A 26,095-nucleotide genomic window follows, 5' to 3' on the forward strand; every position below is an offset into this window, starting at 1 on the left:
GAAGAGTATAAACTTATATTCTTCCCTTGAAACCAAAAGCTTGTGGAAGTTTCAACCTGAAAATGTATATCCTCTAGAAATAGCCTTAATGTGTATCCTAAGGGTCAAAAGATTGGAGTCGGGGGAGAGCACGATTCTTTAGTGGGGTCCGGTAACTTCAGGAGGCACTAAGTTTAGTTATTTCTTTACCAGCCAGAAAAGAGTCGTACATACACAATGTTCCCAGCTATTTTCTAATTTTAAGAAGTACTTCACTCACATTGTAAATCAAAATATTTCCATATGAATTAAATAGCGGTGTATTAAAAATGAATCAATATAAGTATGGCAAGTTGTACAAAAGATTGATGATTTTGACTAAATAAAACTAATACTGACTATGACTCACAAAAATCACAAACCACCATAAACAAAACTAAAAGGAAATCACAAACTAAAAAATATTTTGAATAGATAAAAGGCTACTATCTATCATATAAAGAGATTTTACATATTTGGAAGAAAACAATATATACTCTAAAAGAAAAGTATACTGAAGATAAAAATTTTGTAGATACAAAATTCATAAATAAAGGCCAGTATCCAATAAACATGAAAAAATGTGCAAATTCATTTATAAACAAATAATAACGACATATAAAAGCAAAAACAAACTACCAATTTTGCATATAAAATGGTAAAGTGGAATAATGGGGAGGTTGTGGCATAATGGCCACTCTTGATCATACCCTGCTGATAAATGTATGAATTGACACAATTTTTTGTTATTTTCGCTTCCAAAGCCCACATCTCTTTCTTCTCTTTAAATGAATAGACTCGATATTTCTAAAGTAGTTTTAAATTTACAGAAAAATTGAGCAGAAGCTATAGAGAGCTTCCATAGACTCCCTTTGCCCCAACCCTACAGTCTCCCATACCGTTAACATCTTTCATTACTGTGGTACATTTATTACAAAGGATGAGCCGATATTAATACATTATCATTAACTAAAGTCTATAGTTTACATTGTAGTTTACCCCTTGTGTTGCACATTCTGTGGGTTTTGACAAATGTATAATCACATGTATCCACCCATTACAGTATCATTAAGAGTAGTTTTACCACCCTAAATTGCCTTGTTTTTGACCTAATCATTACTCCCTTCCTCTGCACCCCTGGCAACCAGTGATCTTTTTACTTTCTCCATAGTTTTGCCTTTTCCAGAATGTCACATAATAAGAATCATTTAAGATTGTAGTCTTTTCAGATTGGCTTCTATCACTTAGTATTATGCTTGCAAAATTCCATGTCTTGTCATGAATTAATAGCTACTTTCTTTTTGTCACTGAATAATGTTTCATAGTATGGATGCACCACAGTTTGTTTATCCATACACCTATTAAAGGACATCTTGATTGCTTCTAAGATTTGGCAGTTATGAATAAAGCTCCCATATGCATCCAGATGTAAGGTCTGCATCTACATTCATTTTTTTTTTTTTGCATGTGGATGTCCAGTTGTCGCACTATTTGTTGAAGATACTGCCACCATCTGTTGAAAATACCGTCCTTTCTCCATTGAGTTGCCTTGCTGTTTTGTTAAAGATCAGTTGACTATATTTGTATGGGACTATTTCTGGCTCTTTATCCTATTCCACTGATTATTTGTTTATTCTTTCACCAGTGCCACTCTTATCATGGTAAGATCTGACATATCTTGACATACAATTTTGCATAGCGTTGTCAATTCTCCAACTTTGTTCTCCATCAATATTGTGTTTGCTATTCTGGGTTTTTTGCCTTTCCATATAAACTTTAGAATCAACTTGTCAGTATCCACAAAATTTAAAAATTACTGGAATTTTGATTGGGATTGCATTAAATTCATAAATCAGATTGGGAAGAACTGACATCTTAACAATAGTGAGTCTTCTTATCCATGAATATGGAATCTCTCTCCATTTATTTAGATCCTCTTTGATTTCTTATGTCTGAATTTTATAGTGTTGCTCAAATAAATCTTGTACGTATTTGGTTAGATTTATACCTAAATATTTAATATTTTTGGTACTAATGTAAATGGTATTGTGTTAATTTTTAAATTCTAGTTGTTCATTGCTGATATGTAGGAAAGCAATTGACTTTTGTATATTAATCTTGTATACTGCCATCTTGCAATCATCTCTTATTTGTTTCAGGAGTTTTGTTGTTATTGTTGATTCTTTGATATTTTCTACATAAACAATCATGTCATTGGTGAAGAAAGACAGTTTTAATGTGCACCTTTTATTTTATTTTTTTCTTTTTGAATAGCTATGACTTCTGGGATGATTATTTTTTAAAGATTTTATTTATTTGAGAGAGAGCACACAAGCGGGGGCCGGTAGAGGGAGAGGGAGAATCAGATTCCCTGCTGAGCAAGGAGCTGGACATGGGGCTGAATCCCAGGACTCTGGGATCATGTCCCGAGCCTAAGGCAGATGCTCAACTGACTGAGCCACCAAGGTGCCCATGGGATGATTTTGAATATAAGTGGTGAGAGGGGACATTCTTGCCTTGTTTTTGATCTCAGCAGGAAAGCATCTAGTTTCTTACCATTAAGTATGATGTGGGGCACCTAAGGGGCTCAGTGGGTTAAGCATCTGACTCTTGATATCAGCTTTGGTCTTGATCTCAGGGTCATGAGTTCAAGTCCTGCATTGGGCTCTATGCTGGTTGTGGAACCTACTTTTTTTTTTAAAAAAAAAGAAAAAGTATGATGTTAGCTATAGGTTTTTTGTGGATGCTCTTTACCAATGAGGAAGTTCCTCCTCTATTCCTAGTTTGCTGAGAATTTTTATGATAAATTGGTGTTGGATTTCGTCAAATGCTTTTTCTGCATTTATTGATATGATCATGTGGGTTTTTTTTTTCTTTAGCCTGTGTTATAAGCTGCTTTAAGCATCTGTGTGCATGTTTTTATGTGGTTATAAGTTTTCAATATAATCTTATAATTAACTGATTTTTGAATGTTGAACTAGCTTTGTTACATGGGATAAATTCTCCTTGATTTTGTTATATAACTTTTTTCATAAATTGTTGAATTATATATGCTAATTTTTTGTTGAGTATTTTTCTATACATGTTCATGAGAGATATTGGTCTTTAGTTTTCTTTTCTTGTAATGTTTTTGGTTTTGGTCTTAGGATACTGCTAGCCTCACAGAATGAGCAAGTAAGTAGTCCCTGTACAGCTATTTTCTAGAAGAGACTGTAGAGAATTGGTATAATTTCTTCCTTAAATGTTTGGTAGAGTTTACCAGTGAACTCATTTGGGCCTGGTTCTTTCTGTTTTGAAAGGTCATTAATTACTGATTTAGTTTCTTTAATAGATTTAAGTATATTCAGATTGTCTGTTTCTTCTTATGGAATTGGTCTATTTCATCTATGTTATCAAATTCATGGGCATAGAATTGTTAATAATATTACTTTTTTTTCTTTTTTGAGGCAGAGTCCGATTAGAATTTTTTTATACTTACTTGAAACTCATATCTAACACAATGGGGATAGTTGTATTCTGTGTCTGCCTATTTAAAATTTAATCTAAGAACAGGCTCCTTAACAGATTTCCTTGGAGATCAATCAGATTTGAAAACGTGATCTAAGAGATAGATTGTTAAATCTAACCTAAGAGAGATTTTCTTAGAACCATTTTGGGAAGGAGACAATGTTTTCTTGTGAACATTCTATCTAGGAGGAATTAAGCAAAAAGTGAGTGGTTTAACATATTTCAATTTTTACAGTCTGCTTTAAAACTTTTATGTTAAAAATAAAAGAAGATAAAAGCATGACATCGGGGTGTGTGGGTGGCTCCGTGGTTAAGAGTCTGTCTTTGGCTCAGGTCATGATCCTGGGGTTCTGGGATTGAGCCCCACATTGGGCTCCCTGCTCAGTGGGAAACCTGCTTCTCCCTCCCCCACTCCCCCTGCTTGTGCACGCTCTCTCTCTCTCTGCCAAATAAATAAAATCTTAAAAAAAAAAAAGCATGACCTCACTTCCAAGCTTTTCTCTACACACACTCAAGCACTTACTCATTTTGTGTGTCTGGCAGGATGGAGTTTGGTTGTGGTCAGTCTCTGCCTTTTTCAACACCCCTGGCACAGAGGAGTGAGGGTAAATTAGTCAGTGAAATGCCACCCCACCCATGCTGCACTCTTCCAGAATGAAAAAAGACTGGAGATGTGACCACTACATGCAACACATGATCCTAGATTAGCTCCTATAAAGAAGTACTAGTCTTTATCTTTTTAATATTCTTGGGATTTGCAGTGATATCCCCTCTTTCATTTTTGATATTAGTAATTTGTATATTCTCTCTTTTTTTCTGAGTTAGCCTGGTAAGAGCTTTATTGATTTCACTGATCTTTTCAAAGAATTAACTTTTGGGTTATTGATTTTCTCTGTTCATTTCCTATTTTTAATTCCATTGATTTCTGCTCTAATTTTTATCACTTATTTTATTTGCTTACTTTGGATTTAATTTGCTCTTCTTTGCAAGAAGAGAATTTGCAAGACATTTGGATTATTAGCTTTAGATCTTTTTTCTAATATGTGCATATGTTATAAATCCCCTTCTAAGCACTACTTTTGCTACATGCCACAAAATTTGGTAAGTTGTATTTTCATTTTCATTGTGTCAAAATATTTTTAAATTACTCTTGAGATTTCTTCTTTGGTCCATGTGTTATTTAGGAGTGTGCTGTTTTATCTCCAATTATTTAGGAATTTTCCAACTATCTTTTTGTTGTTGGTTTCAGGCTCAATTCTATTGTATTCCTAGAGTAGATATTGTATGATTTTTATTCTTTAAAAATATTGTTAATATGTACTTATGGCCCAAAATGTGGTCTATCTTGAGGAATGTTCCATATAAACTTAAGAATATGTGTTCAGCTGTTTTTGGATGAAGTAGTCTATAGATGTCAATTATTCCAATTCATTGAGAGTGTTGTTAAGTTCGGCTGTGTCCTGACTGATTTTCTGCCTGCTGAATTTGTCCATTGTTGATAGAGAGTTATTGAAGTGTCTTCAGCTATAATAGTGGATTCATCTTTTTCTCCTTGCAGTTTTTTAAATTTTATTTTATTATGTTTTGTTCATCGCCATACATTACATCATTAGTTTTTGATGTAGTGTTCCATGATTCATTGTTTGCATATAACATCCAGTGCTCCATGCAGTACATGCCCTCTTTAATACCCATCACCAGGCTAACCCATGCCCCCACCCCCTCCCCTCTAGAACCCTCAATTTGTTTCTCAGAGTCCATAGTCTCTCATGGTTCATCTCCCCCCCGATTCCCCCCCTTCATTTTTCCCTTCCTGCTGTCTTCTTTTTTTTTTTTAAACATATAATGTATTATTTGTTTCAGAGGTACAGGTCTGTGATTCAACAGTCTTACACAATTCATAGCGCTCAACTATATGTAATCTTAAAAGACTCCTTCTTGCCTATCTACCTCCTATTGCAAATTGCCTCTTTTCAGGGTTATGAAGACTTAGAACCTTAGAATAAGAGAAAACCTGAAGCATCACTGAATCTGTTATTTTATAGTCAAGGAAACTGAGCCCACATCAGTTTTAAAATAGATGGTGGTGGGTACCAAGTTGCCTTTATATTAATGTGCCACTGGAAATGTAGATAATTGAAGGCCAGATGGAGAGGTAGGGGTAGGGTTAGGCATGCAAGCTGGGTGTCCTAAATCACTTTTCCCAACCCAAGGATGACCATAGAGCCTGTTGCCTGCAACAGTCCTGGTTTATTTACATCTGTTGTCCTGGCATAATTACTAGCACCCTCTTTTCTTTTAAAAGGTCCCTGGTGTGGACAATACGTTCTATCCTCACATACCACACTGTCCTCCACTTCTTAGCAATAAAGAGGAGCAAGGAGCTAAAGCCCACTCAAGCTGGCTTCAGAATGATTGGATTTTTTTTTTTTTTTTTTGTAAAGCTGGAAGAGGAAGCTCATGGGAGTCTAAGGGTGAGAACCACAGGCCAGTAAGGCCTCCTGAGAGGACAGTAGAAACTGGAGAGTCAGCAGGACCCAGGCATACTCTGTATCTCCCACTCCTTCCTCTGTTTTTCCCTACCAAAGTGTTTCCTCTGTTGACTCACTGTCAATTGTCTATAAAACCCAGTGCTCCATTCAGTACATGCCCTCCTTAATACCCATCACCAGGCTAACCCATCCCTCCACCCCCTCCCCTCTAAAACCCTTGTTTGTTTCTCAGAGTCCATAGTCTCTCATGGTTCATCTCCCCCTCTGATTTCCACCCCCCTTCATTTTTCCCTTCTTACTATCTTTTTTTTTTAAACATATAATGTATTATTTGTTTCAGAGGTACAGGTCTGCGATTCATCAGTCTTACACAATTCACAGCGCTGACCATAGCACATACCCTCCCCAATATCTATAACCCAGCCACCCCATCCCTCCCATACACCATCACTCCAGCAACCCTCAGTTTGTTTCCTGAGATTAAGAATTCCTCATATCAGTGAGGTCATATGATACATGTCTTTCTCTGATTGATTTATTTCGCTCAGCGTAATACCCTCTAGTTCCATCCACGTCATTGCAAATGGCAAGATTTCGGGTTTTTGATGGCTGTATAATATTCCTGTGTGTGTGTGTGTGTCTGTGTGTGTGTGTGTGTGTGTGTGTGTGTGTGTGTGTGTGTATATATATATATATACCACATCTTCTTTATCCATCCATCTGTTGAAGGACTTCTCGGCTCTTTCCATAGTTTGGCTATTGTGGACATTGCTGCTATAAACATTGGGGTTCACATAACCCTTCGGATCACTGCATTTGTATCTTTGGGGTAAATACCCAGTAGTGAAATTGCTGGGTCGTACGGTAGCTCTATTTTCAACTTTTTGAGGAACCTCCATACTGTTTTCCAGAGTGGCTGCACCAGCTTGCATTCCCACCAACAGTGTAGAAGAGTTCCCCTTTCTCCACATCCTCACCAACATCTGTCATTTCCTGACTTGTTAATTTTAGCCATTCTGACTGTTGTGAAGTGGTATCTCATTGAGGTTTTGATTTGGATTTCCCTGATGCCAAGTGATGTTGAGCACTTTTTCATGTATCTGTTGGCCATTTGGATGTCTTCTTTGCAGAAATGTCTGTTCATGTCTTCTGCCTATTTCTTGATTGGATTATTTGTTCTTTGGATGTTGAGTTTGATAAGTTCTTTATAGATTTTGGATACTAGCCCTTTATCTGATATGTCATTTGCAAATATCTTCTCCCATTCCGTCAGTTGTCTGTTGGTTTTGTTGACTTTCCTTTGCTGTGCAAAAGCTTTTTATCTTGATGAAGTCCCAGTAGTTCATTTTTGCCCTTGCTTCCCTTGCCTTTGGCGATGTGCCTAAGAAGAAATAGCTGCAGCTGAGGTCAAAGAGGTTGCTGCCTGTGTTCTCCTCTAGGATTTTAATGGATTCCTGTCTCACATTTAGGTCTTTCATCCACTTTGAGTCTATTTTTGTGTGTGGTGTAAGGAAATGGTCCAGTTTCATCCTTCTGCATGTGGCTGTCCAATTTTGCCAACACCATTTGTTGAAGAGACTGTCTTTTTTCCATTGGACATTCTTTCCTGCTTTGTCAAAGATTAGTTAACCATAGAGTTGAGGGTCCATTTCTGGGCTCTCTATTCTGTTCCATTGATCTATGTGTCTGGTTTTGTGCCAGTACCATACAGTCTTGATGATGACAGCTTTGTAATAGAGCTTGAACTCCAGAATTGTGATGCCACCAGTTTTGCTTTTCTTTTTCAACATTCCTCTGGCTATTCGGAGTGTTTTCTGGTTCCATACAAATTTTAGAATTATTTGTTCCATTTCTTAAAAAAGTTGATGGTATTTTGATGGGGATTGCATTAAATGTGTAGATTGCTCTAGGTAGCATTGACATTTTCATAATATTTGTTCTTCCAATCCATGAGCATGGAACATGTTTCCATTTCTTTTTGTCTTCCTCAATTTCTTTCATGAGTATTCTATAGTTTTCTGAGTACAGATTCTTTGCCTCTTTGGTTAGATTTATTCCTAGGTATCTTATGGTTTTGGGTGCAATTGTAAATGGGATCGACTCCTTAATTTCTCTTTCTTCTGTCTTATTGTTGGTGTATAGAAATGCCACTGATTTCTGTGCATTGATTTTATATCCTGCCACTTTACTGAATTCCTGTATGAGTTCTAGCAGTTTTGGGGTGGAGTCTTTTGGGTTTTCCACATAAAGTATTATATCATCTGCAAAGCGTGAGAGTTTGACTTCTTCTTTGCCGATTCGGATGCCTTTATTTTTCTTTTTGTTTTCTGATTGCTGTGGCTAGGACGTCTAGTACTATGTTGAATAGCAGTGGGGTAGTGGACATCCCTGCTGTGTTCCTGACCTTAGGGGAAAAGCTCTCAGTTTTTCCCCATTGGGAATATTTGCTGTGGGTTTTTCATAGATGGCTTTTATGATATTGAGGTATGTACCCCTATCCCGACACTCTGAAGAGTTTTAATCAAGAAACGATGCTGTACTTTGTCAAATGCTTTTTCTTCATCTATTGAGAGGATCATATGGTTCTTGTTCTTTCTTTTATTAATGTATTGTTTCACATTGATTGATTTGCAGATGTTGAACCAACCTTGCAGCCCAGGAATAAATTCCACTTGGTCGTGGTGAATAATCCTTTTAATGTACTGTTGGATCCTTTTGGCTAGTATTTTGGTGAGAATTTTTGCATCCATGTTCATCAGGGATATTGGTCTGTAATTCTCCTTTTTGATGGGGTCTTTGCCTGATTTTGGGATCCAGGTAATGCTGGCCTCATAAAATGAGTTTGGAAGTTTTCCTTCCATTTCTATTTTTTGGAACAGTTTCAGAAGAATAGGTATTAATTCTTCTTGAAATGTTTGGTAGAATTCCCCTGGGAAGCCATCTGGCCCTGGGCTCTTGTTTGTTGGGAGATTTTTGATGACTGCTCTCTCTTTTGTTCATGATTTTATTTATTTGGGTCGTTTCTCTTTTCTTTTTGATAAGTCTGGCCAGGGGTTTGTCAATCTTATTAATTCTTTCAAAGAACCACCTTCTAGTTTTGTTGATCTGTTCTACTGTTCTTTTGGTTTCTATTTCATCCATTTCTGCTCTGATCTTTATTATTTCTCGTCTCCTGCTGGGTTTAGGCTTTATTTGCTGTTCTCTCTCCAGCTCCTTTAGGTGTAGGGTTAGGTTGTATATTTGAGACCTTTCTTGTTTCTTGAGAAAGGCTTGTATTGCTATATACTTTGCTCTTAGGACCACCTTTGCTGCATCCCAAAGATTTTGAGCAGTTGTGTTTTCATTTTCATTTGTTTTTATGAATTTTTTTAATTCTTTAATTTCCTGGTTGACCCATTCATTCTTTAGTAGGATGCTCTTTAGCCTCCATGTTTGAGTTCTTTCCGACTTTCCTCTTGTGATTGAGTTCTAGTTTCAAAGCACTGTGGTCCGAAAATATGCAGGGAATGATCCCAAACTTTTGGTACTGGTTGAGACCTGATTTGTGACCTAGGATGTGATCTATTCTGGAGAATGTTCCATGGGCACTAGAGAAGAATGTGTACTCTGTTGCTTTGGGATGGAATGTTCTGAATATATCTGTGAAGTCCATATGGTCCAGGGTGTCATTTAAAGTCTTTATTTCCTTGTTGATTTTTGCTTAGATGATTTGTCCATTTCAGTGAGGGGGGGTGTTAAAATCCCCTATTATTGTACTGTTGTCGATGTGTTTCTTTAATTTTGTTATTAATTGGCTTATATAATTGGCTGCTCCCATGTTAAGGGCATAGATACTTACAACTGTTAGGTCTTCTTGTTGGATAGACCCTTTAAAGTAAGATATAGTATCCTTCCTCGTCTCTTAGTATAGTCTTTGGTTTAAAATCTAATTTGTCTGACAGAACGATTGCCACCCCAGCTTTCTTTTGATGTCCATTAGCATGGTAAATGGTTTTCCACCCCCTCACTTTCAATCTGGGGGTGTCTTTGGGTCTAAAATGAGTCTCTTGCAGGCAGCATATCCATGGGTCTTGTTTTTTTATCCAATCTGATTGCCTGTGTCTTTTGATTGGGGCATTCAGCCCATTTACATTCAGGGTAACTATTGAAAGATATGAATTTAGTGCCACTGTATTGCCTGTAAGTGACTGTTACTGTATATTTTCTCTAGTTCTTTCTGGTCTATGTTACTTTTAGGCTCTCTCTTTGCTTAGAGGACCCCTTTCAATATTTCTTGTAGGGCTAGTTTGGTGTTTGCAAATTCTTTTAGCTTTTGTTTGTCCTGGAAGCTTTTTATCTGTCCTTCTATTTTCAATGACAGGCTAGCTGGATATAGCATTCTTGGCTTCATGTTTTTCTCGTTTAGTGCTCTGAATATATCATGCCAGTCCTTTCTGGCCTTCCAGGTCTCTGTGGATAGGTCTGCTGCCAATCTAATGTTTCTACCATTGTAGGTTACAGACCTCTTGTCCCGAGCTGCTTTCAGGATTTTCTCTTTGTCTCTGAGACTCGTAAGTTTTACTATTAGATGTCAGGGTGTTGACCTATTTTTATTGATTTTGAGGGGGGTTCTCTGTGCCTCCTGGATTTTGATGCCTGTTTCCTTCCCCACATTAGGGAAGTTCTCTGCTATAATTTGCTCCAATATACCTTCTGCCCCTCTCTCTCTTTCTTCTTCTTCTGGGATCCCAATTATTCTAATATTGTTTCATCTTATGGTATCACTTATCTCTCGAATTCTGCCCTCGTGATCCAGTAGCTGTTTATCTCTCTTTTTCTCATCTTCTTTATTCTCCGTAATTTAGTCTTCTATATCACTAATTCTCTTTTCTGCCTCATTTATCCTAGCAGTTAGAGCCTCCATTTTTTATTGCACCTCATTAATAGCCTTTTTGATTTCGACTTGGTTAGATTTTAGTTCTTTTATTTCTCCAGAAAGGGTTTCTCTAGTATCTTCCATGCTTTTTGCAAGCCCAGCTAGTATCTTTATAATCGTCATTCTGAACTCTAGTTCCAAAATCTTACTAATGTCAGTATTGATTAGGTCTCTGGCAGTCGGTACTGCCCCTTGTTCTTTTTTTTTTTTTTGAGGTGAGTTTTTCCATCTTGTCATTTTGTCCAGAGGGGAATAGATGAATGAGAGAACAAAATGCTAACAGGGTAACAACGACCCCCGAAAAATATACATTAAACAAATCAGAAGAGACCCGAAACCAGGGGGAAAAGAAAGGGAAAGAAAGAAAAGAAAAAAAAGAAAGCAATATGATCAGGCTGGTGAAAAGATCAGTGCCACACACTAGATTTTGGGCATATTTTGGTCTGTTAGAAGAAACTGCCTCCCAAAATTTTAAAGAAAGAAAAACTTATATATGTAAAAAAAATAAGGGTAAATACGATGAAGGGATGGAATGTATTGAAATGTATGAAAAGAAGAAAATTATAAAAGGTTTTATAAAAGGAATTGATAAGTTGGTTGAAAAAAGAAGAGAAATTAAAAAAAAAACAAAAAGGGAGAGAATGTGATCAGGCAGGAGACTAGAACAAAGCCATACACTAGAGATTTAGGGTATATTTTGGTTTGTTAGAAGAAACTGTATCCCAAAATTTTAAAGAGAGAATAACTTATATACATACAAAAAATAAGGCTAACTATAATGAAGGGATAGAACATGACTCTAAAAACGAAAAATGAAAAATAAAAAAGATTTTTAAAAATGGGATTGATAAGATGTTGGTTGAAAATGGGAAAAAGAAAAATTCAAAAAAATAGAAAAAGAAAAAAAGAAAATTAAAAAAATTAACTTTGAAAGACTAAAGAATCAGGGGGAAAACCATGAATTCTATGTGCCGTATTCCTCTAGTGCTGGAGTTCTGCCGTTCTCATTGATCGCTAAACTTGGTCTTGGCTTGCTGTTCTTGCTGATCTTCTGGGGGAGGGGCCTGTTGCCGTGGTTCCCAAATGTCTTTGCCAGAGGCAGAATTGCCCTGCCCCTGCCGGTCTGGGCTAAGTAATCTGCTCGGATTTGCTCTCCGGAGCTTTTGTTCCCTGCAAGCTTTCCAAACAGCTTTGGAGGACGAGAGTGAAAATGGCGGCCTTCCAATCTCCACCCTGGAGGAGCCGAGAACTCGGGACCCCACTCCTCAGTGCGCCCCCAGAGAAAAGCAGTCAATCACTCCCATCTCCCCAGTCTCTGGCCGCACTCAGTGCTCCCCCGGCCTGTGACCGAGTCTTTCTATCTCTGGCGCCCAACCCCGTGTGGAGTCTCCAAACCCAGCACATCCCTGCGGTGTGCTCCTGCGCCGCTCCTTCCAGGGGAGGAAGGAGAGTCTCCCCGGATCTGCCACTTGTTGGGTCCCTGCTGGAGGGGCAGTGGCCCGACTGCATCGCGGATCGCGATTTATGGCAACCCCGAGCTGAGAGCTCACTCCTCTGCTCGCCAGCTTCCCCGCTCCAATACCTGGGAACTCTGCCGCACTCAGGCGCCCCCTGTCTTTCTGTGACCCCGAGGGTCCTGAGACCACACTGTCCCGCGAGGGTTCTACCCCCCGCTTAGCCACTAGAGCGACGTCCCTCAGCAGAGCCGACCTCTAAAAGTTCCGATTTTGTGCTCCAAGGCTCTATCACTTGCCGGTAGCGGCCGTCGGAGGCCCCCTCCCCCGCCGTCTATCCTCCCAAATATCGCCTCGGATTCACTTCTCTGCACACACATCCTACCTTCCAGAAAGTGGTCGCTTTTCTGTTCAGAGAGTTGTTGCTATTCTTTTCTTCGATCTCCTGTTGATTTCGTAGGTGTTCAGAATGGTTTGATCTCTATTCAGAATGGTTTGATCTCTATTCCTGACACCAGATGAAATCCAGGTCTCCTACTCCTCTGCCATCTTGCTCCTCCCTCTCTCCTTGCAGTTTTATCAGTTTTTGCCTCACATATTTTGATGCCCTGTTGCTAAGTGCATACACATTAAGGATTGTTATATCTTCTTGGAGAATTGATTCCTTTATCATTATGTAATGCCCCTCTTTTCTTTGCTGTGAAGTTTGCTCTGTCTGAAATTAATGTTAGCTACTCCAGCTTTCTTATTATTAGTATTAGCATAATATTCTTTCTCCATCTCCTTACTTTAATCTCTATGTGTCTTTATATTTAAAGTAGGTTTCTTGTAGACAACATATAGTCTGTCTTGTTTTTTGTTGCATCCTGACATCTCTCTTTTAATTGGTATATTTGGAGCATCAATACTTAAATTCATTATTCATATGGCTAGATTAATAATATCATGTTTGTTACTGTTTTCTTCTCATTGCTTTTGTTTTTATTCCTATTTTTGTCTTTTACTCTTTTTCTGTCTTTTGTGGTTTTAATTGAGGAATTAAACGTATGTTCTCTCCTTTCTTAGCATATAAATTATATTTTCTTTTTTCCTTTTTTAAGTGGTTGTCCTAGAGTTTGCAGTATGCATTTACAACTAATCCAAGTCCACTTTGAAATGACCCTATACCATGTCATGGGTAGTACAAGGGCCGTATAATAACAAAATAATCCTATTTCCTCCTTCTTGTCCCTTGTATCATTGTGGTCATTCATTTCACTTATCCCTAAGCATGTATATATACACATATATTTTGTGTATATTATTATTATACTATGTATACATAATTGGATGCAGTATTCCTATTATTATTTGAACAAACTGTTAGAGCAATTAAAATAAATTTCTTTATTATCCTCTGCCTTGTTTCTCAAATTCCGCGTATCAGTGAGATCACATGATAATTGTTTTTCTCTGATTGACTTATCTCGTTTAGCATAATACCCTCTAGGAAAGGAAGGGAAAAATGAAACAAGATGAAACTGGAGAGGGAGACAAACAGTAAGAGACTCTTAATCTAAGGAAACACACTGAGGGTTGCTGGAGTGGAGGAGGGTGGGAAGGATGGGGTGGCTGAGTGATGGACATTGGGGAAGGTATGTGCTATGGCGAGCACTGTGAATTGTGTAAGACTGATGAATCACAGACCTGTACCCCTGAAACGCCTGTACCCCTGAAAAAAACAATACATTATATGTTATAAAAATAAATAAATAGAACCATTTAACACTGCACATTTAAAAAAAAATAAAGTTCTTTATTTTACCTTCCTTTATTCCTTCTCTAAGGATCTTCCTTTCTTTGTGTAAATCTGAGTTTCTGACCTATATCATTTTCTTCCCCTCTGAAGAACTTCTTTTTACATTTCTTGCAAGGCAGGTCTACTGATAACAAATTCCCTCAATTTTTGTTTGTCTAAGAGTCTTATTTCTCCCTCATTTCTGAAGGGTAATTTTGCAGAGTATAGTTCTAGATTGGTGGGGGTTTTATCTCAATATTTTAAATATTTCACTCGAATCTCTTCTTGCTTGTGTGGTTTCTGAAGAGAAATCTGATGTAATACTCATCCTTGCTACTCTGTTTTTTCCCTCTGGCTTCTTTAAAAACTTTTTGTCCTTGATTTTCTGCAGTTTGAATATGATATGCCTATGGGAAGATTTTTTTAGTGTCTGTATTGTTTGATGTTTCATAATGTTCCTGGATATGTGTCTTGGTTCTGTCATTAATCTTGGAAAATTCTTGGCCATTATTATGTCTGTCTCTCTTCTATTTCTTTCTCCCTCTCTTTTCCTTATGGTACCCCCATTATGGGTATGTTACATCTCTTACAGTGGTCCCACGGGTCTTAAACATTCTCGTCCATCTTCTTCATTTCTTTTTCTCTTTGCATTTCAGTTTTAGAAGTTTCCATTAACATTTCTTCAAGCTGGGGCACCTGGGTGGCTCAGTCGCTTGAGCGTCCAACTCTTGGTTTCTTGGTTTCAGCTCTGGTTATGATCTCATGGTTGTGGGATTGAGCCCCATGTTGGGCTCTGTGCTCAGTGAAGAGTCTGTTGCAGATTCTTTCTACCTCTCCCTTACCCTCTGCCCCTCCTTGCTCACCTGCTCTCTTGTGCACTCTCTCTCACTCTCTCTCGCTCTCTTTCTCACTCTCTCTAAAATGAACAAATAAAAACCTTAAAAAAGAAAAACACATTTCTTCAAGCTCACTGATTACTTTCTTGGCCATGTCCAGTCTATTGATAAGCCTATCAAAGGCCTTCTTCATTTCTTTATAATTTTTTTCTAGAATTTCCTTTTCATTCTGCCTTAGAATTTCAGTTTTTTTGCTTACATTATCTGTTTTTGCATGTTGTCCACTTTTTCCATTAGAACCCTTAGATATTCATTATAATGAAATTCCTAGTCTAATAATTCCAAAATCTCTGCCATACCTGAGTCTGGTTCTGATGCTGGCTCTGTCTCTTCAACTGCATTTTTTTGTCCTTTTAGTATGAGTTTAATTTTTTGTTGAAAGCTGAACATGATGTACTGGGTAAAAAGAACTGAGATAAATAGAACTTTAGTGTGAGGGTTTTGTGTTTATTTGGCTAGGGGTTAGACTATGTGTGCTGCTGCTGTAGCTATCGGTGTCAAAGGCTAAAATGTCCTCTGATGTCCTTGTTTTCTCTCCCCTCTTGTCTTTGGGTTTCCCTAGAGACTTCTTTAAATAAGGTCTTTGACATACATTTTTTTCTGTTGTAATCTCATTATTCTACAGAAGCTTTATTGATGTCATGTGTCATAAAGGTATGGGGAGAGGGGAAGCATTCTATATAGTCCTGTGATTAGGTCTCAGTCTTTGAGTGAGCCTGTGCCACTGGGCTGAGGCCCTCCCAAGTTCTCAGTATTGTTACCCCCCACCCCACCCCACCACCTTTAGGTGAGACAGGAAGGAGCTGAGTTGGGTATTTCCCTTCCCACTTGGTCAGATTCTGGTATGGACCCAAGGTGTTAGGGGCTCTGGTTTAATAGTGTCCCTTGAGGGCTGGATTTGTTAAGAACAGAATGCTCTGAACATATTTCAAAATACTTTTCCCCTATTCTGCCAGAAACACGGGGGGTTTTTTCTCCGCCCTTCACCTTAAGAACCCGTTGGGCTCCTGGAAGTAAAACTCACGGAAGTATGTGGCCCCAACCTGGAGTTTTTAACTCTTATGTTTGTCCACACTGAGCCTCCAGCAGTTCATCAATTAAAATTTTTCTCCCCATTACTGGCTTAAATGAAGGGTTTCTGCTCCTGGACTTCTGCTCCAGTAAGCTGTGATTCTACCATTGACCTCACTTCTCAGATGAACTTAAGAAGAGTTGTTGATCATTAGTTTGTTCAACTCTTTTCGTGTTGTGAGGACAGAGGCAACAACTAACAAGCTCCTCACATACTGCATCGGACTGTTAGGACTTCTCTAGAAGATAGTTATCAGAAGTCCTAAAAATGCCCTTGGATTCAGTAAGATCATTTCTATAAACTGGTCTTCAGAAAATAATCAGGGGCGCCTGGGTGGCTCAGTTGGTTAAGTGACTGCCTTCGGCTCAGGTCATGATCCTGGAGTCCTGGGATCGAGTCCCACATCGGGCTCCCTGCTCAGCAGGGAGTCTGCTTCTCCCTCTGACCCTCTTCCCTCTCGTGCTCTCTATCTTTCATTCTCTCTCTCTCAAATAAAAAAATAAAATCTTTTAAAAAAAAAGAAAATAATCAGAGATAGGTACAAAGGTAAATACATGAAGATATTCACTGAACATTATTTATAATAGCAAAAATTGGAAATAATGCAACTGACAATAGGGCATTGATTTAAAAATTATGAAACATCAATGTAGCCATTAACAGTTATGGTTTTAACTAATGTTTAGAGGGGAAAACGTTCATGGTATATCAAATGACTAAAAATCCAGTGAAAAAGTAGTGTATACATATATAGATGGCCTGTCTCTCAGTTTTGCCTGAGGCCCCAAAGCCAGGAATAAGACACAGACATCCTAGAGCAAGGTACTAGACCACTTATGCAGCACCAGCTAAGATTGTGAAACCAGTTTTACTACTTTTAGCTGGTCAGTTCAAGGCTTTATAAGGAAGGCCAAGAGTTGACGAGGCCTACAGAGGAGTGTTTAGAAGAGACTTGCCAGTATGGTATGGTCCCCCTACTCTCCCACACCTCAAGCAGAGATGGAGGAGCTTCAGAGAATACTCTTCCAGGGCTGGGCAAGTGTCCCCTGGGGTTTGATTTCGAGTCTTTTTAAGAAAAATTCATAGTCAAGTGCCTCTCTCTAACCGGCAAAGTAGACTGCCTTGGTGGCATATGGCACTTCGCCTGTGGAGGGCAAAGATAAGGCATGTGCTTTCTATGTCCCAATTATAGGCCCTAGAGGGAGGGCCATTTTTAAAATGGACCTTAACGTGATCTTCATCAAGGTATAAACTGCTGGGAGACCAGGGCTGGGCAGGGCTCATAAGCCAGCTCACCTGCTAGTGAAGTCCCCAGACAGCACCCCAGGGACCACTCAAATGGGACCTCACCTCCCTCCTCTGCTTTCCTCACCTTCTTTTTGTCCCCAACCCTGGAGGGGCCCAAAGCAGCAGCTAACAAATGTGGCTAGAGTAAGGCAAAAAAGGAAAAAGACTTACTCCTCTTCACTGAAGTCTTCCAAGCCTGAAACAGTCCTCTCCACTCATTCTGTAATTTTATACATTGCAAAAAGACAAGAGAGAAATACCTCAAAATGTTAAAGTGTAAGCAGGGTTTATCTTCTGGCACACAGGATTTTTTTTTAATTTTTAAATGAAAATTTAATACCTATATAATCAGAACAAAACATGTATATATATTCAGAAAATATAAGTGGTTTTTTTTTTAAGATTTTATTTATTTATTTGAGAGAGAGAGAGAATGAGAGATAGAGAGCACGAGAGGAAAGAGGGTCAGAGGGAGAAGCAGACTCCCCGCTGAGCAGGGAGCCCGATGCAGGACTCGATCCCGGGACTCCAGGATCATGACCTGAGCCGAAGGCAGTCGCTTAACCAACTGAGCCACCCAGGCGCCCTATAAGTGGTTTTTTATAATAATCCTTCAAGAATTAATTTGTTGTCTATAAAATATATATATTAAGCTATTAATTCCTCAGAAATATGTTCTTGCATCGTATAATCTCATTTGAGGCCTTGTCCTCTAGAAGAAATCTTTTATAATTTGCCAAGTTAGGAATTTAAAATTGTATTATTTTTCATCAAAATGGTTGATGTCTTGATTAAAAAATAATTATTGATTTAATACTGACAATAGGCCATTTGCTTTACATACATTATTTCTAATCCTCACACTAATCCAGCAAGATAGATTGTATTGTCCCCATTTTTAAAATGAAGAATAGTGCACTTTAGAGAGGTAAAGTTGCCCAGGGTCCCACAGCTAGTACACAGAGGATCCAGGATTAGTACTCAGGTCTGTTTGTGCCATGCTGTTCAGAGTTCCCAGATAATTTATATGTCCTTTCTCTGTGCTCTTCTGTGTTTGTATGAAAGAAAACTTTTGGTTCACACACTGCACTTTTACAGAATTGGTCCATAGAATTGAATTAATCATAATCCTTGGTTGTATGACACACTCTTGTGGTTGATCCCTACATGGCTTTATTTATTTGACTGTTTAAAATAACGATGAACACAATTGAACACATTGCCCAGCCCAAGAATTAGCTTACCAGGGTGCTCCTCCCCATTCCACCCCCAAGAAGTAACCATTCTCCTATAATTTTGATACAGTAGTAATATATAAATAAATCTTCAATGTAAAAGTAGCTAAATACATGTAGAGATTTTTAATATAAATGAACTCATACCATACATATTGGTTTACAACTTGCTTTTTTTATACTTCATATTTCTTGGAGGTTTTTCTCCACAAGATACCCCTAAGGAACCAAATTCTCTAAAGTTTATTGATAAATGAGGACAGTGTCTGCTTTGGTTCCACAGCCTCTAGGGGATCTTTGCCACAGCCTTCAGATTCCTTGGTTTGAGCTAAATGTATGTAATATCTGGAGGTAGTTCCGACACCTCCGCATGTAGCAAAATCCTTTACATATTGCAGGACTTATGTATGCACACCGCCCAACCCCCCCCGCCCCCCCCCACAGCTGGACAAATATCATTGTTAAATGGTTAGCATTTGTTATAATTGTGTCAAGTTCCCCTTTCCTTTAGTTAAAAGTAACAGTGTAACAATGTTGTTTGCATAGAAAAGTAATTATACTTTTTAAATAATAGACATACTTTATTTGAACACACAGTTATAACAAAGAAATATTTTCTTTAAGTGGTAGTTATAAAATTTACTGAGATGTAACTTTCAGACTCTTCACTTTTACCCCAATTTATTAGCTATTTATTTTGCTTATTGCGTAAGTATTTAATTTTCTGGGATTTTAATTTGAGCCTCTAGAATCCTGTTTTATCCTGTGCCTAATATTTCTTTCCATGGCTCACTTATACTAACCTTACTGGGAAGACTCAAGAGAGAAAGAATTATCTTCTTCCAGGCTTATAGTAGGTTCAATTCTGGAGCCACCATATTACCTTTTTTGAATGTCAATGTTGAAGGTATTAGTGTAAAACCACGAAGGTAAATGCTTTCCTCCCTATATGGGTTCCAGAAAAAAACGTAAGCTATTGAACATGCCCCCCCCCCACCCACTGACAAGAAGCTGTTCAAAAAACTATTTGAAAACAAAAAGGAGATAAGTTTCTGACTGTGACCATGTAACTTTCCCCCGGCAACTTGAAAGAATGATAATATCTCTACTTATATCAAGGGGAGCATAGTTAGCTAGAATGCACAACTAACCCTGATAACTTCTTAGTAGTGGCTCTACCCGGGTACTAACATGCTGCACTATAAGTTATAGTACCTTTCTGGTGATTCTAGATCAGCAAATACAGAGCGTATAAAATATGTTTCTATAAATTTCTATACTAAGGGGAGACTGAAGGGGGAAACAGACTTTCTTGGTACTTACTGTGCACACATTAGTAATCTTGTTTTTTATACTATCCTTGTAAAGTAAGAGGTATTTTCCTCCTTTTTACAGATAAGGAAATGGAGATTAAAGTAAGCATTCCTCTTGTTATGAAATTATCTGTTCATCATGCATTTCCCTCCTGTAATGATCTGTATGGTCTCCACAGGCAGGGACCAGATATATTTGTCACTTTACTTCAGTTTCTAATGGAGTGTCTGGCACATAGTAGGTGTCCTGCAAAGTTTCTTGAAGTGTGAAAGGTAACTTGCTCAGGATCCCATGATGAAAGAGTGGTGGTGCAGAAGCTTGTGACCTTTTCCACTGGTACAGTGGTACCACCTGCCTCTCCCCTCCGGGAGGGTTTAGGGAATGGGCCTGGCATTGGTGTTCTTACCTCTTTAGTGGTTTTAAAGATTCCCAAGGTGCATTTGACTTATAAATCAATCCTTGTTTAAGGCTTCTGAGTTTAGGATAATTGCCCTCATGTGATTTGTGAGTTACTTTCAGTAATAACCAGACTGAATTACATCGAGGCCAGTTGCTCAGCTATATTATTTAATCTTTCTCCATATTCTGTAATTTTGTGATCTTAAATTTGGATACTTCATAGCATGCCGATCACATTTCCTAATGAATTTATCCAGTGAGAATCAGTCATTGTACCACAGTGGGAAGATCATGGGCTCTCAAGTCAGACAAATGATCATCTTTATTCCAGTTTGCCATTTACCCCTTTTGACCAAATTATTTAACCTCTCTGTGCCTTGGTTTTCTCATTTCTAAAATGGAAGCCATTATTTCTACCTTATTGGCTGGTTTGAAAATTAAAGTTCAGATGAGATAATATGTAGAGAGCCTGATGCATGGCAAGCACAAATAAATGGTGCTTCTGTTTATTCAGAATGATGAGCCAAGTCTATGAAGAGGAAGTTTAGTTAGAATAAATGTTGTCTAGAACTTGGTACTAAATACACAAAAATACAAAGTGCAGCAAATGGGAGATGTGGCTTATCAATAAGGGCCTACAGAACCTCAGTTGACTGCCTGCTCAGTCTGAGTCAGCAGTATTATGTGGCAGCCGAAAAAGGTTTTAAAAGATAGCATCCAGATCCAAGAGGGGGACAGTTCTCCACACTGCTCTGGTCAGACTCTCCCTGAACTTTGTGTTTTGATGTTTAGGCAGGGAGAATCACTGATTAAGCAGTCTGTCAAAAGAGACACTACCAGAGTGGTGAGAAATGGTGAGCCCATGCCACGTGAAAAGAGTAGATGGCTTGAGGAGATTTAGCCTGCAGTGTGTGTTACAAAGTGGAGGTAAGGGAGTGGAGGGTGAAGGGATAAAATAAGTATCTGTTCCTAAAGGGTTATGTTCCACTTGTTCCCTATGACTCTAGAAGGTAAAAGATGACCAGGGATGTAAGTTTTATGGAGGAGATTCAGTTTAATAAGGCTTTCTCTCAAAAGATTAAAGGTGTATAAAAATTAAACTGCCTTCCTTGGTTTTTGGTGATCATGCAAAGGCCAGATAAGTCTATTGCTAGGGTGCCATAGAGGAAATTCATCATCACTTCTGTTTGGAGATTGGACTAGAACCAAATGATCTTCAAGAACCCTCCAACCTTGATATTTTTGTGATTTCATACCCAAGCCAAGTGTACCTTATTTGTAAAGGAGTATAAAAAGAGTGATAATCAAACCAAGTCCTTGCCTCTATAAAGCAGCTTACATTTTAATTGGAGGAGAAACACACATTTCAACGGTTCTTAAAAGTATTACGATGAAGTCATAATATGAGAATGTCATAGGGCTGATTATAATTATTTGCTAAGTGAATGTTGGAATTCAATGCTTTTCAACCTTTTTTTATTATTTCAAATTTTTATTTAAATTCTAGTTAGTTAACATACAGTGTAATCTCAGTTTCAGGAGTAGAATTTAGTGATTCATCACTTACCTATAACACCCAGTGCTCATCACAAGTGGCCTCTTTAATACTCATCACCCATCTAGCCCATTCCCCACCCACCTCCCTCCAGCAAGCCCCCATTTGTTCTCTCTTGTTCTCTATCATTAAGAGTCTCTTGTCGTTGGGGCACCTGGGTGGCTCAGTCATTAAGTGGCTGCCTTCGGCTCAGGTCATGATCCCAGGGTCCTGGGATTGAGCCCTGCATTGAGCCCCGCATCGGGCTCCCTGCTCTGTGGGAAACCTGCTTCTCCCTCTCCCACTCCCTCTACTTGTGTTCCCTCTCTCGCTGTGTCTCTCTCTGTCAAATAAATAAAATCTTAAAAAAAATAAAAATAAATTTAAAAAAATGAAGTCTATTAAAAATTGTTCATGTCTTTATGTATTTTAAATTAATGGAGCCAAACTTAATAATTAAATGGAGTCTAACTTATGAAACTCTGAACTCTTGGCAATTTCCATCAATAAACTGGAAAGACCATACTTAACCACACATTCAGTCAGAACTCTTGACATCTTCAGCTGACTGTTATCTGTGGTTTGTCCACAGGGTTAGGAAGGGAAGGGGGATGTGAGGATTATATCAATAACATCAACACTTGTTTGGAATAGACCCTAGAAAAGCAAAACCAATGTTCATTCAACAACCAATGTATATGGCGGGTTTAACTCTACATTGGGACAGACACCTTCAGCTAAAATAGCTTGGTGATGATTGATGACTTTCTAGCCATGAGTGTCCTCCAACTAAGACCACCTGCTCACCAGAGCAACTGCTAACTATCAGTTGGTTTCCCCTTTTGAGGTGCCTATTGGGAACATCTGTAATTTTTATTATAAATATTCATAAGGGAATACTTATATATCTGAAAAGCATTTAAAATTATTCTCAAATACCAACTAACCCAGTTTGAAAATATTGAGGGTCTCTTTCCTCATAAGTAAAATGGGGGAGTAAATTAATTCATCTCTAAAGAGTTCCTTACTTCTAAAGTTCTGTAGCTTTATAAAATTCAGCCCTTAAAAAGTACTGGAATTATTTTGCCTGGACATAGTTGTAAATATTTAATGACATAGTACACTATTCCTACTCCATTGTTAAAATTTTTTTAAAAATGATTTAAAAATAGATGTGTATGGTTTGATCCTATGTGTGTATCCTCTAATTTATAAATATGGATATATAAAGAAGTATACACACATTTATAAATTAGATACAGCACTGTGTTCATTATTGATTGGTTGTTATTGATTATCCCTGAGTAATAAGATTATAGGTGATTTTTGTTTTTTCTTCTTTCTCCTTCATAATTTCTATTTACCAGCTGAATTAATTTTACAATAGGAAATAGCATACAAATCTAAAAAAAAAAAACTAAGGTGTTTGTTTTGTAAATTGTTTTAAATACAGCACTCTATGAAACCTAACACATTGAAGGAAGATCCGACAAGGGACCTGAAACAGCTTCTCCAAGAGTTGAGAAGTGTGATCAACGAGGAACCAGCTGTGCCCCTGGGCAAGCCCGAAGAGGAAGGGAGAACACCATCCCTGGGGGTCTCCTACGTAGCTGTGTAAGCCTGGGTGTACTGCAGGATGGGAGAGCTTCTCTCAGCATGGTTCCCTGTGGGAGGGGGAGGTTTAACTAACTTCGGAGACGATCTGACCTTACCAGGGAAAACAATATGAAAGTGAAGGAACTAAGCAAAAGTCAAACAACTTGGTATCAAGAGCAAATAATACAGTTATTCTGTTCAGAAAGAAGTCGTCAAAGCAAGGTGTTACCCAAAGTTACATTCATAATTTATAGGTCCCGACAGATTTTACATCCATAATCTTTTTTTTGATTATCATAATAACTGTTTGAAACAAGACAGGGCAGGATTTATTTAGCCCATCTTAAAAATGAGAAAAACATAAGTTTCAAAAGGCTGACTTGCCTGCAGCCACACAGTTCAATGGTGGAGCTAAACTAGAACCGTGAGAATTACATGACTCTCCAGATATAATCTAGTAGGAGAGTCCTTGGTTCTGTAGGTATTCATGCCAATGACATATACCAAATTAATAAAAGATCACACCCAAAAAAGATTCAACAAGTTCACCAGCCCTTCCCTGTATATACCTGCAGAAATCAATGAGATTCTCATATTCTTCTCAAATACTGTTTTAAAATTTTATTGTGTTTTATTATTAAATTCACAAAACATTTTAATACAGTACACACTGTATTTTTAGTATTATAATTCTAATTATATATTAGTTGTTAGTATTACAACAACCTGTTGTAATATTCATTTTCTGGTTATATGACAAATATCTAAAATTAATACTCTCTGAAATAATACCTATATATAAACAATCTCTAGTTTTTAAGATGTTCAATTAGTATATGTTAACCTGAAGTGGCTAAATATTAGCTGAATATATTTAATGTTTATTAATAATATTATTAATAGTAATAGCAAAATAGTAAGCGCAGCCCAGTTACATAGCATAACATTGCATTGTCTGAATCACATGTTGGAAACATTCCATTGGCCACCCCAGTGAGGAATGCATATATGTGCAAAGCACTTTCGTTTTTATGGGAACTCTATAATAGGCCTTCTAAGCCAGGACAGCACTGATTATTAAGCTCATTTGACAGATGAGTAAATTTAGGCATAGATTGATTTGTCGTCTCCTATGAAGCAAAGAGGCAAAGCCAAAAGTAAAAGTTAGCGCTGGCTCCCAGCACTAATCATTCCACAAAGATTACTATGACTTCTCTGGTCAGGTGATTTCCATCACTTTAGCCACTAATCGTGGGCTTAAATTATATTGGACTGTATTGAACATGAACATATTTGGTCCCTGCCTTTAAAGAATGTATGTTAATTTGCTATAATCCTACAAATGACCTTGTCACCAAAGTCTAAATTCGGCCTAAAGATTTTAAGGGTCTATGAAAGCATTTCTGAGTTGATGAATTCCAGGGGCAGCCTTCTGCAAAATTTGCTTGGAGGCCTAAAATCTACTGTTGTGCTTTAAAGAGCAATGGATTATTCTAAAAATACATGGAATCTGGAAATTGTTCTTTGTATAAGTAACTGAGAGTTATATTTATCTATATAGAGATGATAGAGTAAGAGGTTGCATTACTGAATCAAGCCTGAGATTAGAGAGATGCCTTAGGTAAGAAGAATCTGAGATTCTGATCTAATTAATTGTCCAAGAATTTTTTGTGTTTCCAGGTAATTTGGGAAGTCTAGACAGTTTACATAGGAATCAATGGGCATTTGGGCATTGAAGGAAAGCTGTTACATTAACTAAAACTAAAGTGGATTTCAGTGTAATGTATTTTCTAGAAATCAACAGGAATCTTTTTGGCTTATTTTAAATTTTGCTGCTGTTTACCCATAGGAAGATTTTTACATGGTAGGCCATACAAAAATGGAAGACTTTTTCTACATTTCACACTCATTTATAATGGCTTACCTAACTTTTGAGAGGAAGGTAGTCCAGAAGGAAAGTCTAACACCCTCAATACAGGATTATAAGAACCCCACAGAGAACAATCCTATTTCCCTCAGTAACTGAAGAGCTAAGTTTTTAAATGAAGTCCTAAAAAGAGCATAAAGAAATGAAATCCATAACCCCTCAACAGAAACAACCTCTTTTATTTTTAGCCAAGAAGGAAAAGCTAATATTAATCTGTTATCCATGTAAGACCCAGAGGGCATTGCTCTCAGGCCTTCATCAGCTCCTCACTGTCTGCTGTGTTAGTGACCTGGTCTCTCAGTCTGAAGTTGAGGGAGCTCCCTAACTTGTCACCAGCCCGCTTTACTCCCATAGTGTGCTCTAACCAAAACAGACTACTCCTCGTTCCCAAAAGGAGTCAATTCCTTTTGTCTTCAGGCTATTCTTCACATTGTTTCTCCACCTGGAAAAGCCAGTGCCCCAGTCTCGCTCTGAATCAGCGCTGGTGTAAAGCAGTGTTCAGAGGAACAGGCACTTTTATCATTAAGTAAAAATAACACTGTGTACTCTTTGTTTCTCCCACCCTTCTGCCAACAGAAGCAACAACTCATTAAGGGACTCCACTGAAGGTAGTAAATCCAGTGATACTCTCAGCAGGTAAGAAATGATCTTACCAGTCCCTGACTGCATGAG

The 26,095-nt window shown here is 38.0% G+C and overlaps 1 protein-coding gene across 1 annotated transcript in view; it reads left to right on the forward strand.

Moving 5' to 3' along the window:
- CCDC158 (coiled-coil domain containing 158) overlaps positions 1–26,095 on the forward strand; it is a 92,065-nt gene that overhangs the window by 55,722 nt on the left and 10,248 nt on the right. The window contains exons 18-20 of the mRNA XM_028100695.1: positions 23,354–23,514; positions 25,058–25,117; positions 26,000–26,059. Coding sequence (XP_027956496.1) covers positions 23,354–23,514; positions 25,058–25,117; positions 26,000–26,059 — 281 coding nt within the window. The remainder of the gene's footprint in view (positions 1–23,353; positions 23,515–25,057; positions 25,118–25,999; positions 26,060–26,095) is intronic.

Source organism: Eumetopias jubatus, unplaced genomic scaffold (genome assembly GCF_037043125.1).
Source record: "Eumetopias jubatus isolate StellerSeaLion01/CBP00866 unplaced genomic scaffold, mEumJub1_p1.0 scaffold_2, whole genome shotgun sequence".
Classification (NCBI taxonomy): Eukaryota; Metazoa; Chordata; class Mammalia; order Carnivora; family Otariidae; genus Eumetopias; species Eumetopias jubatus.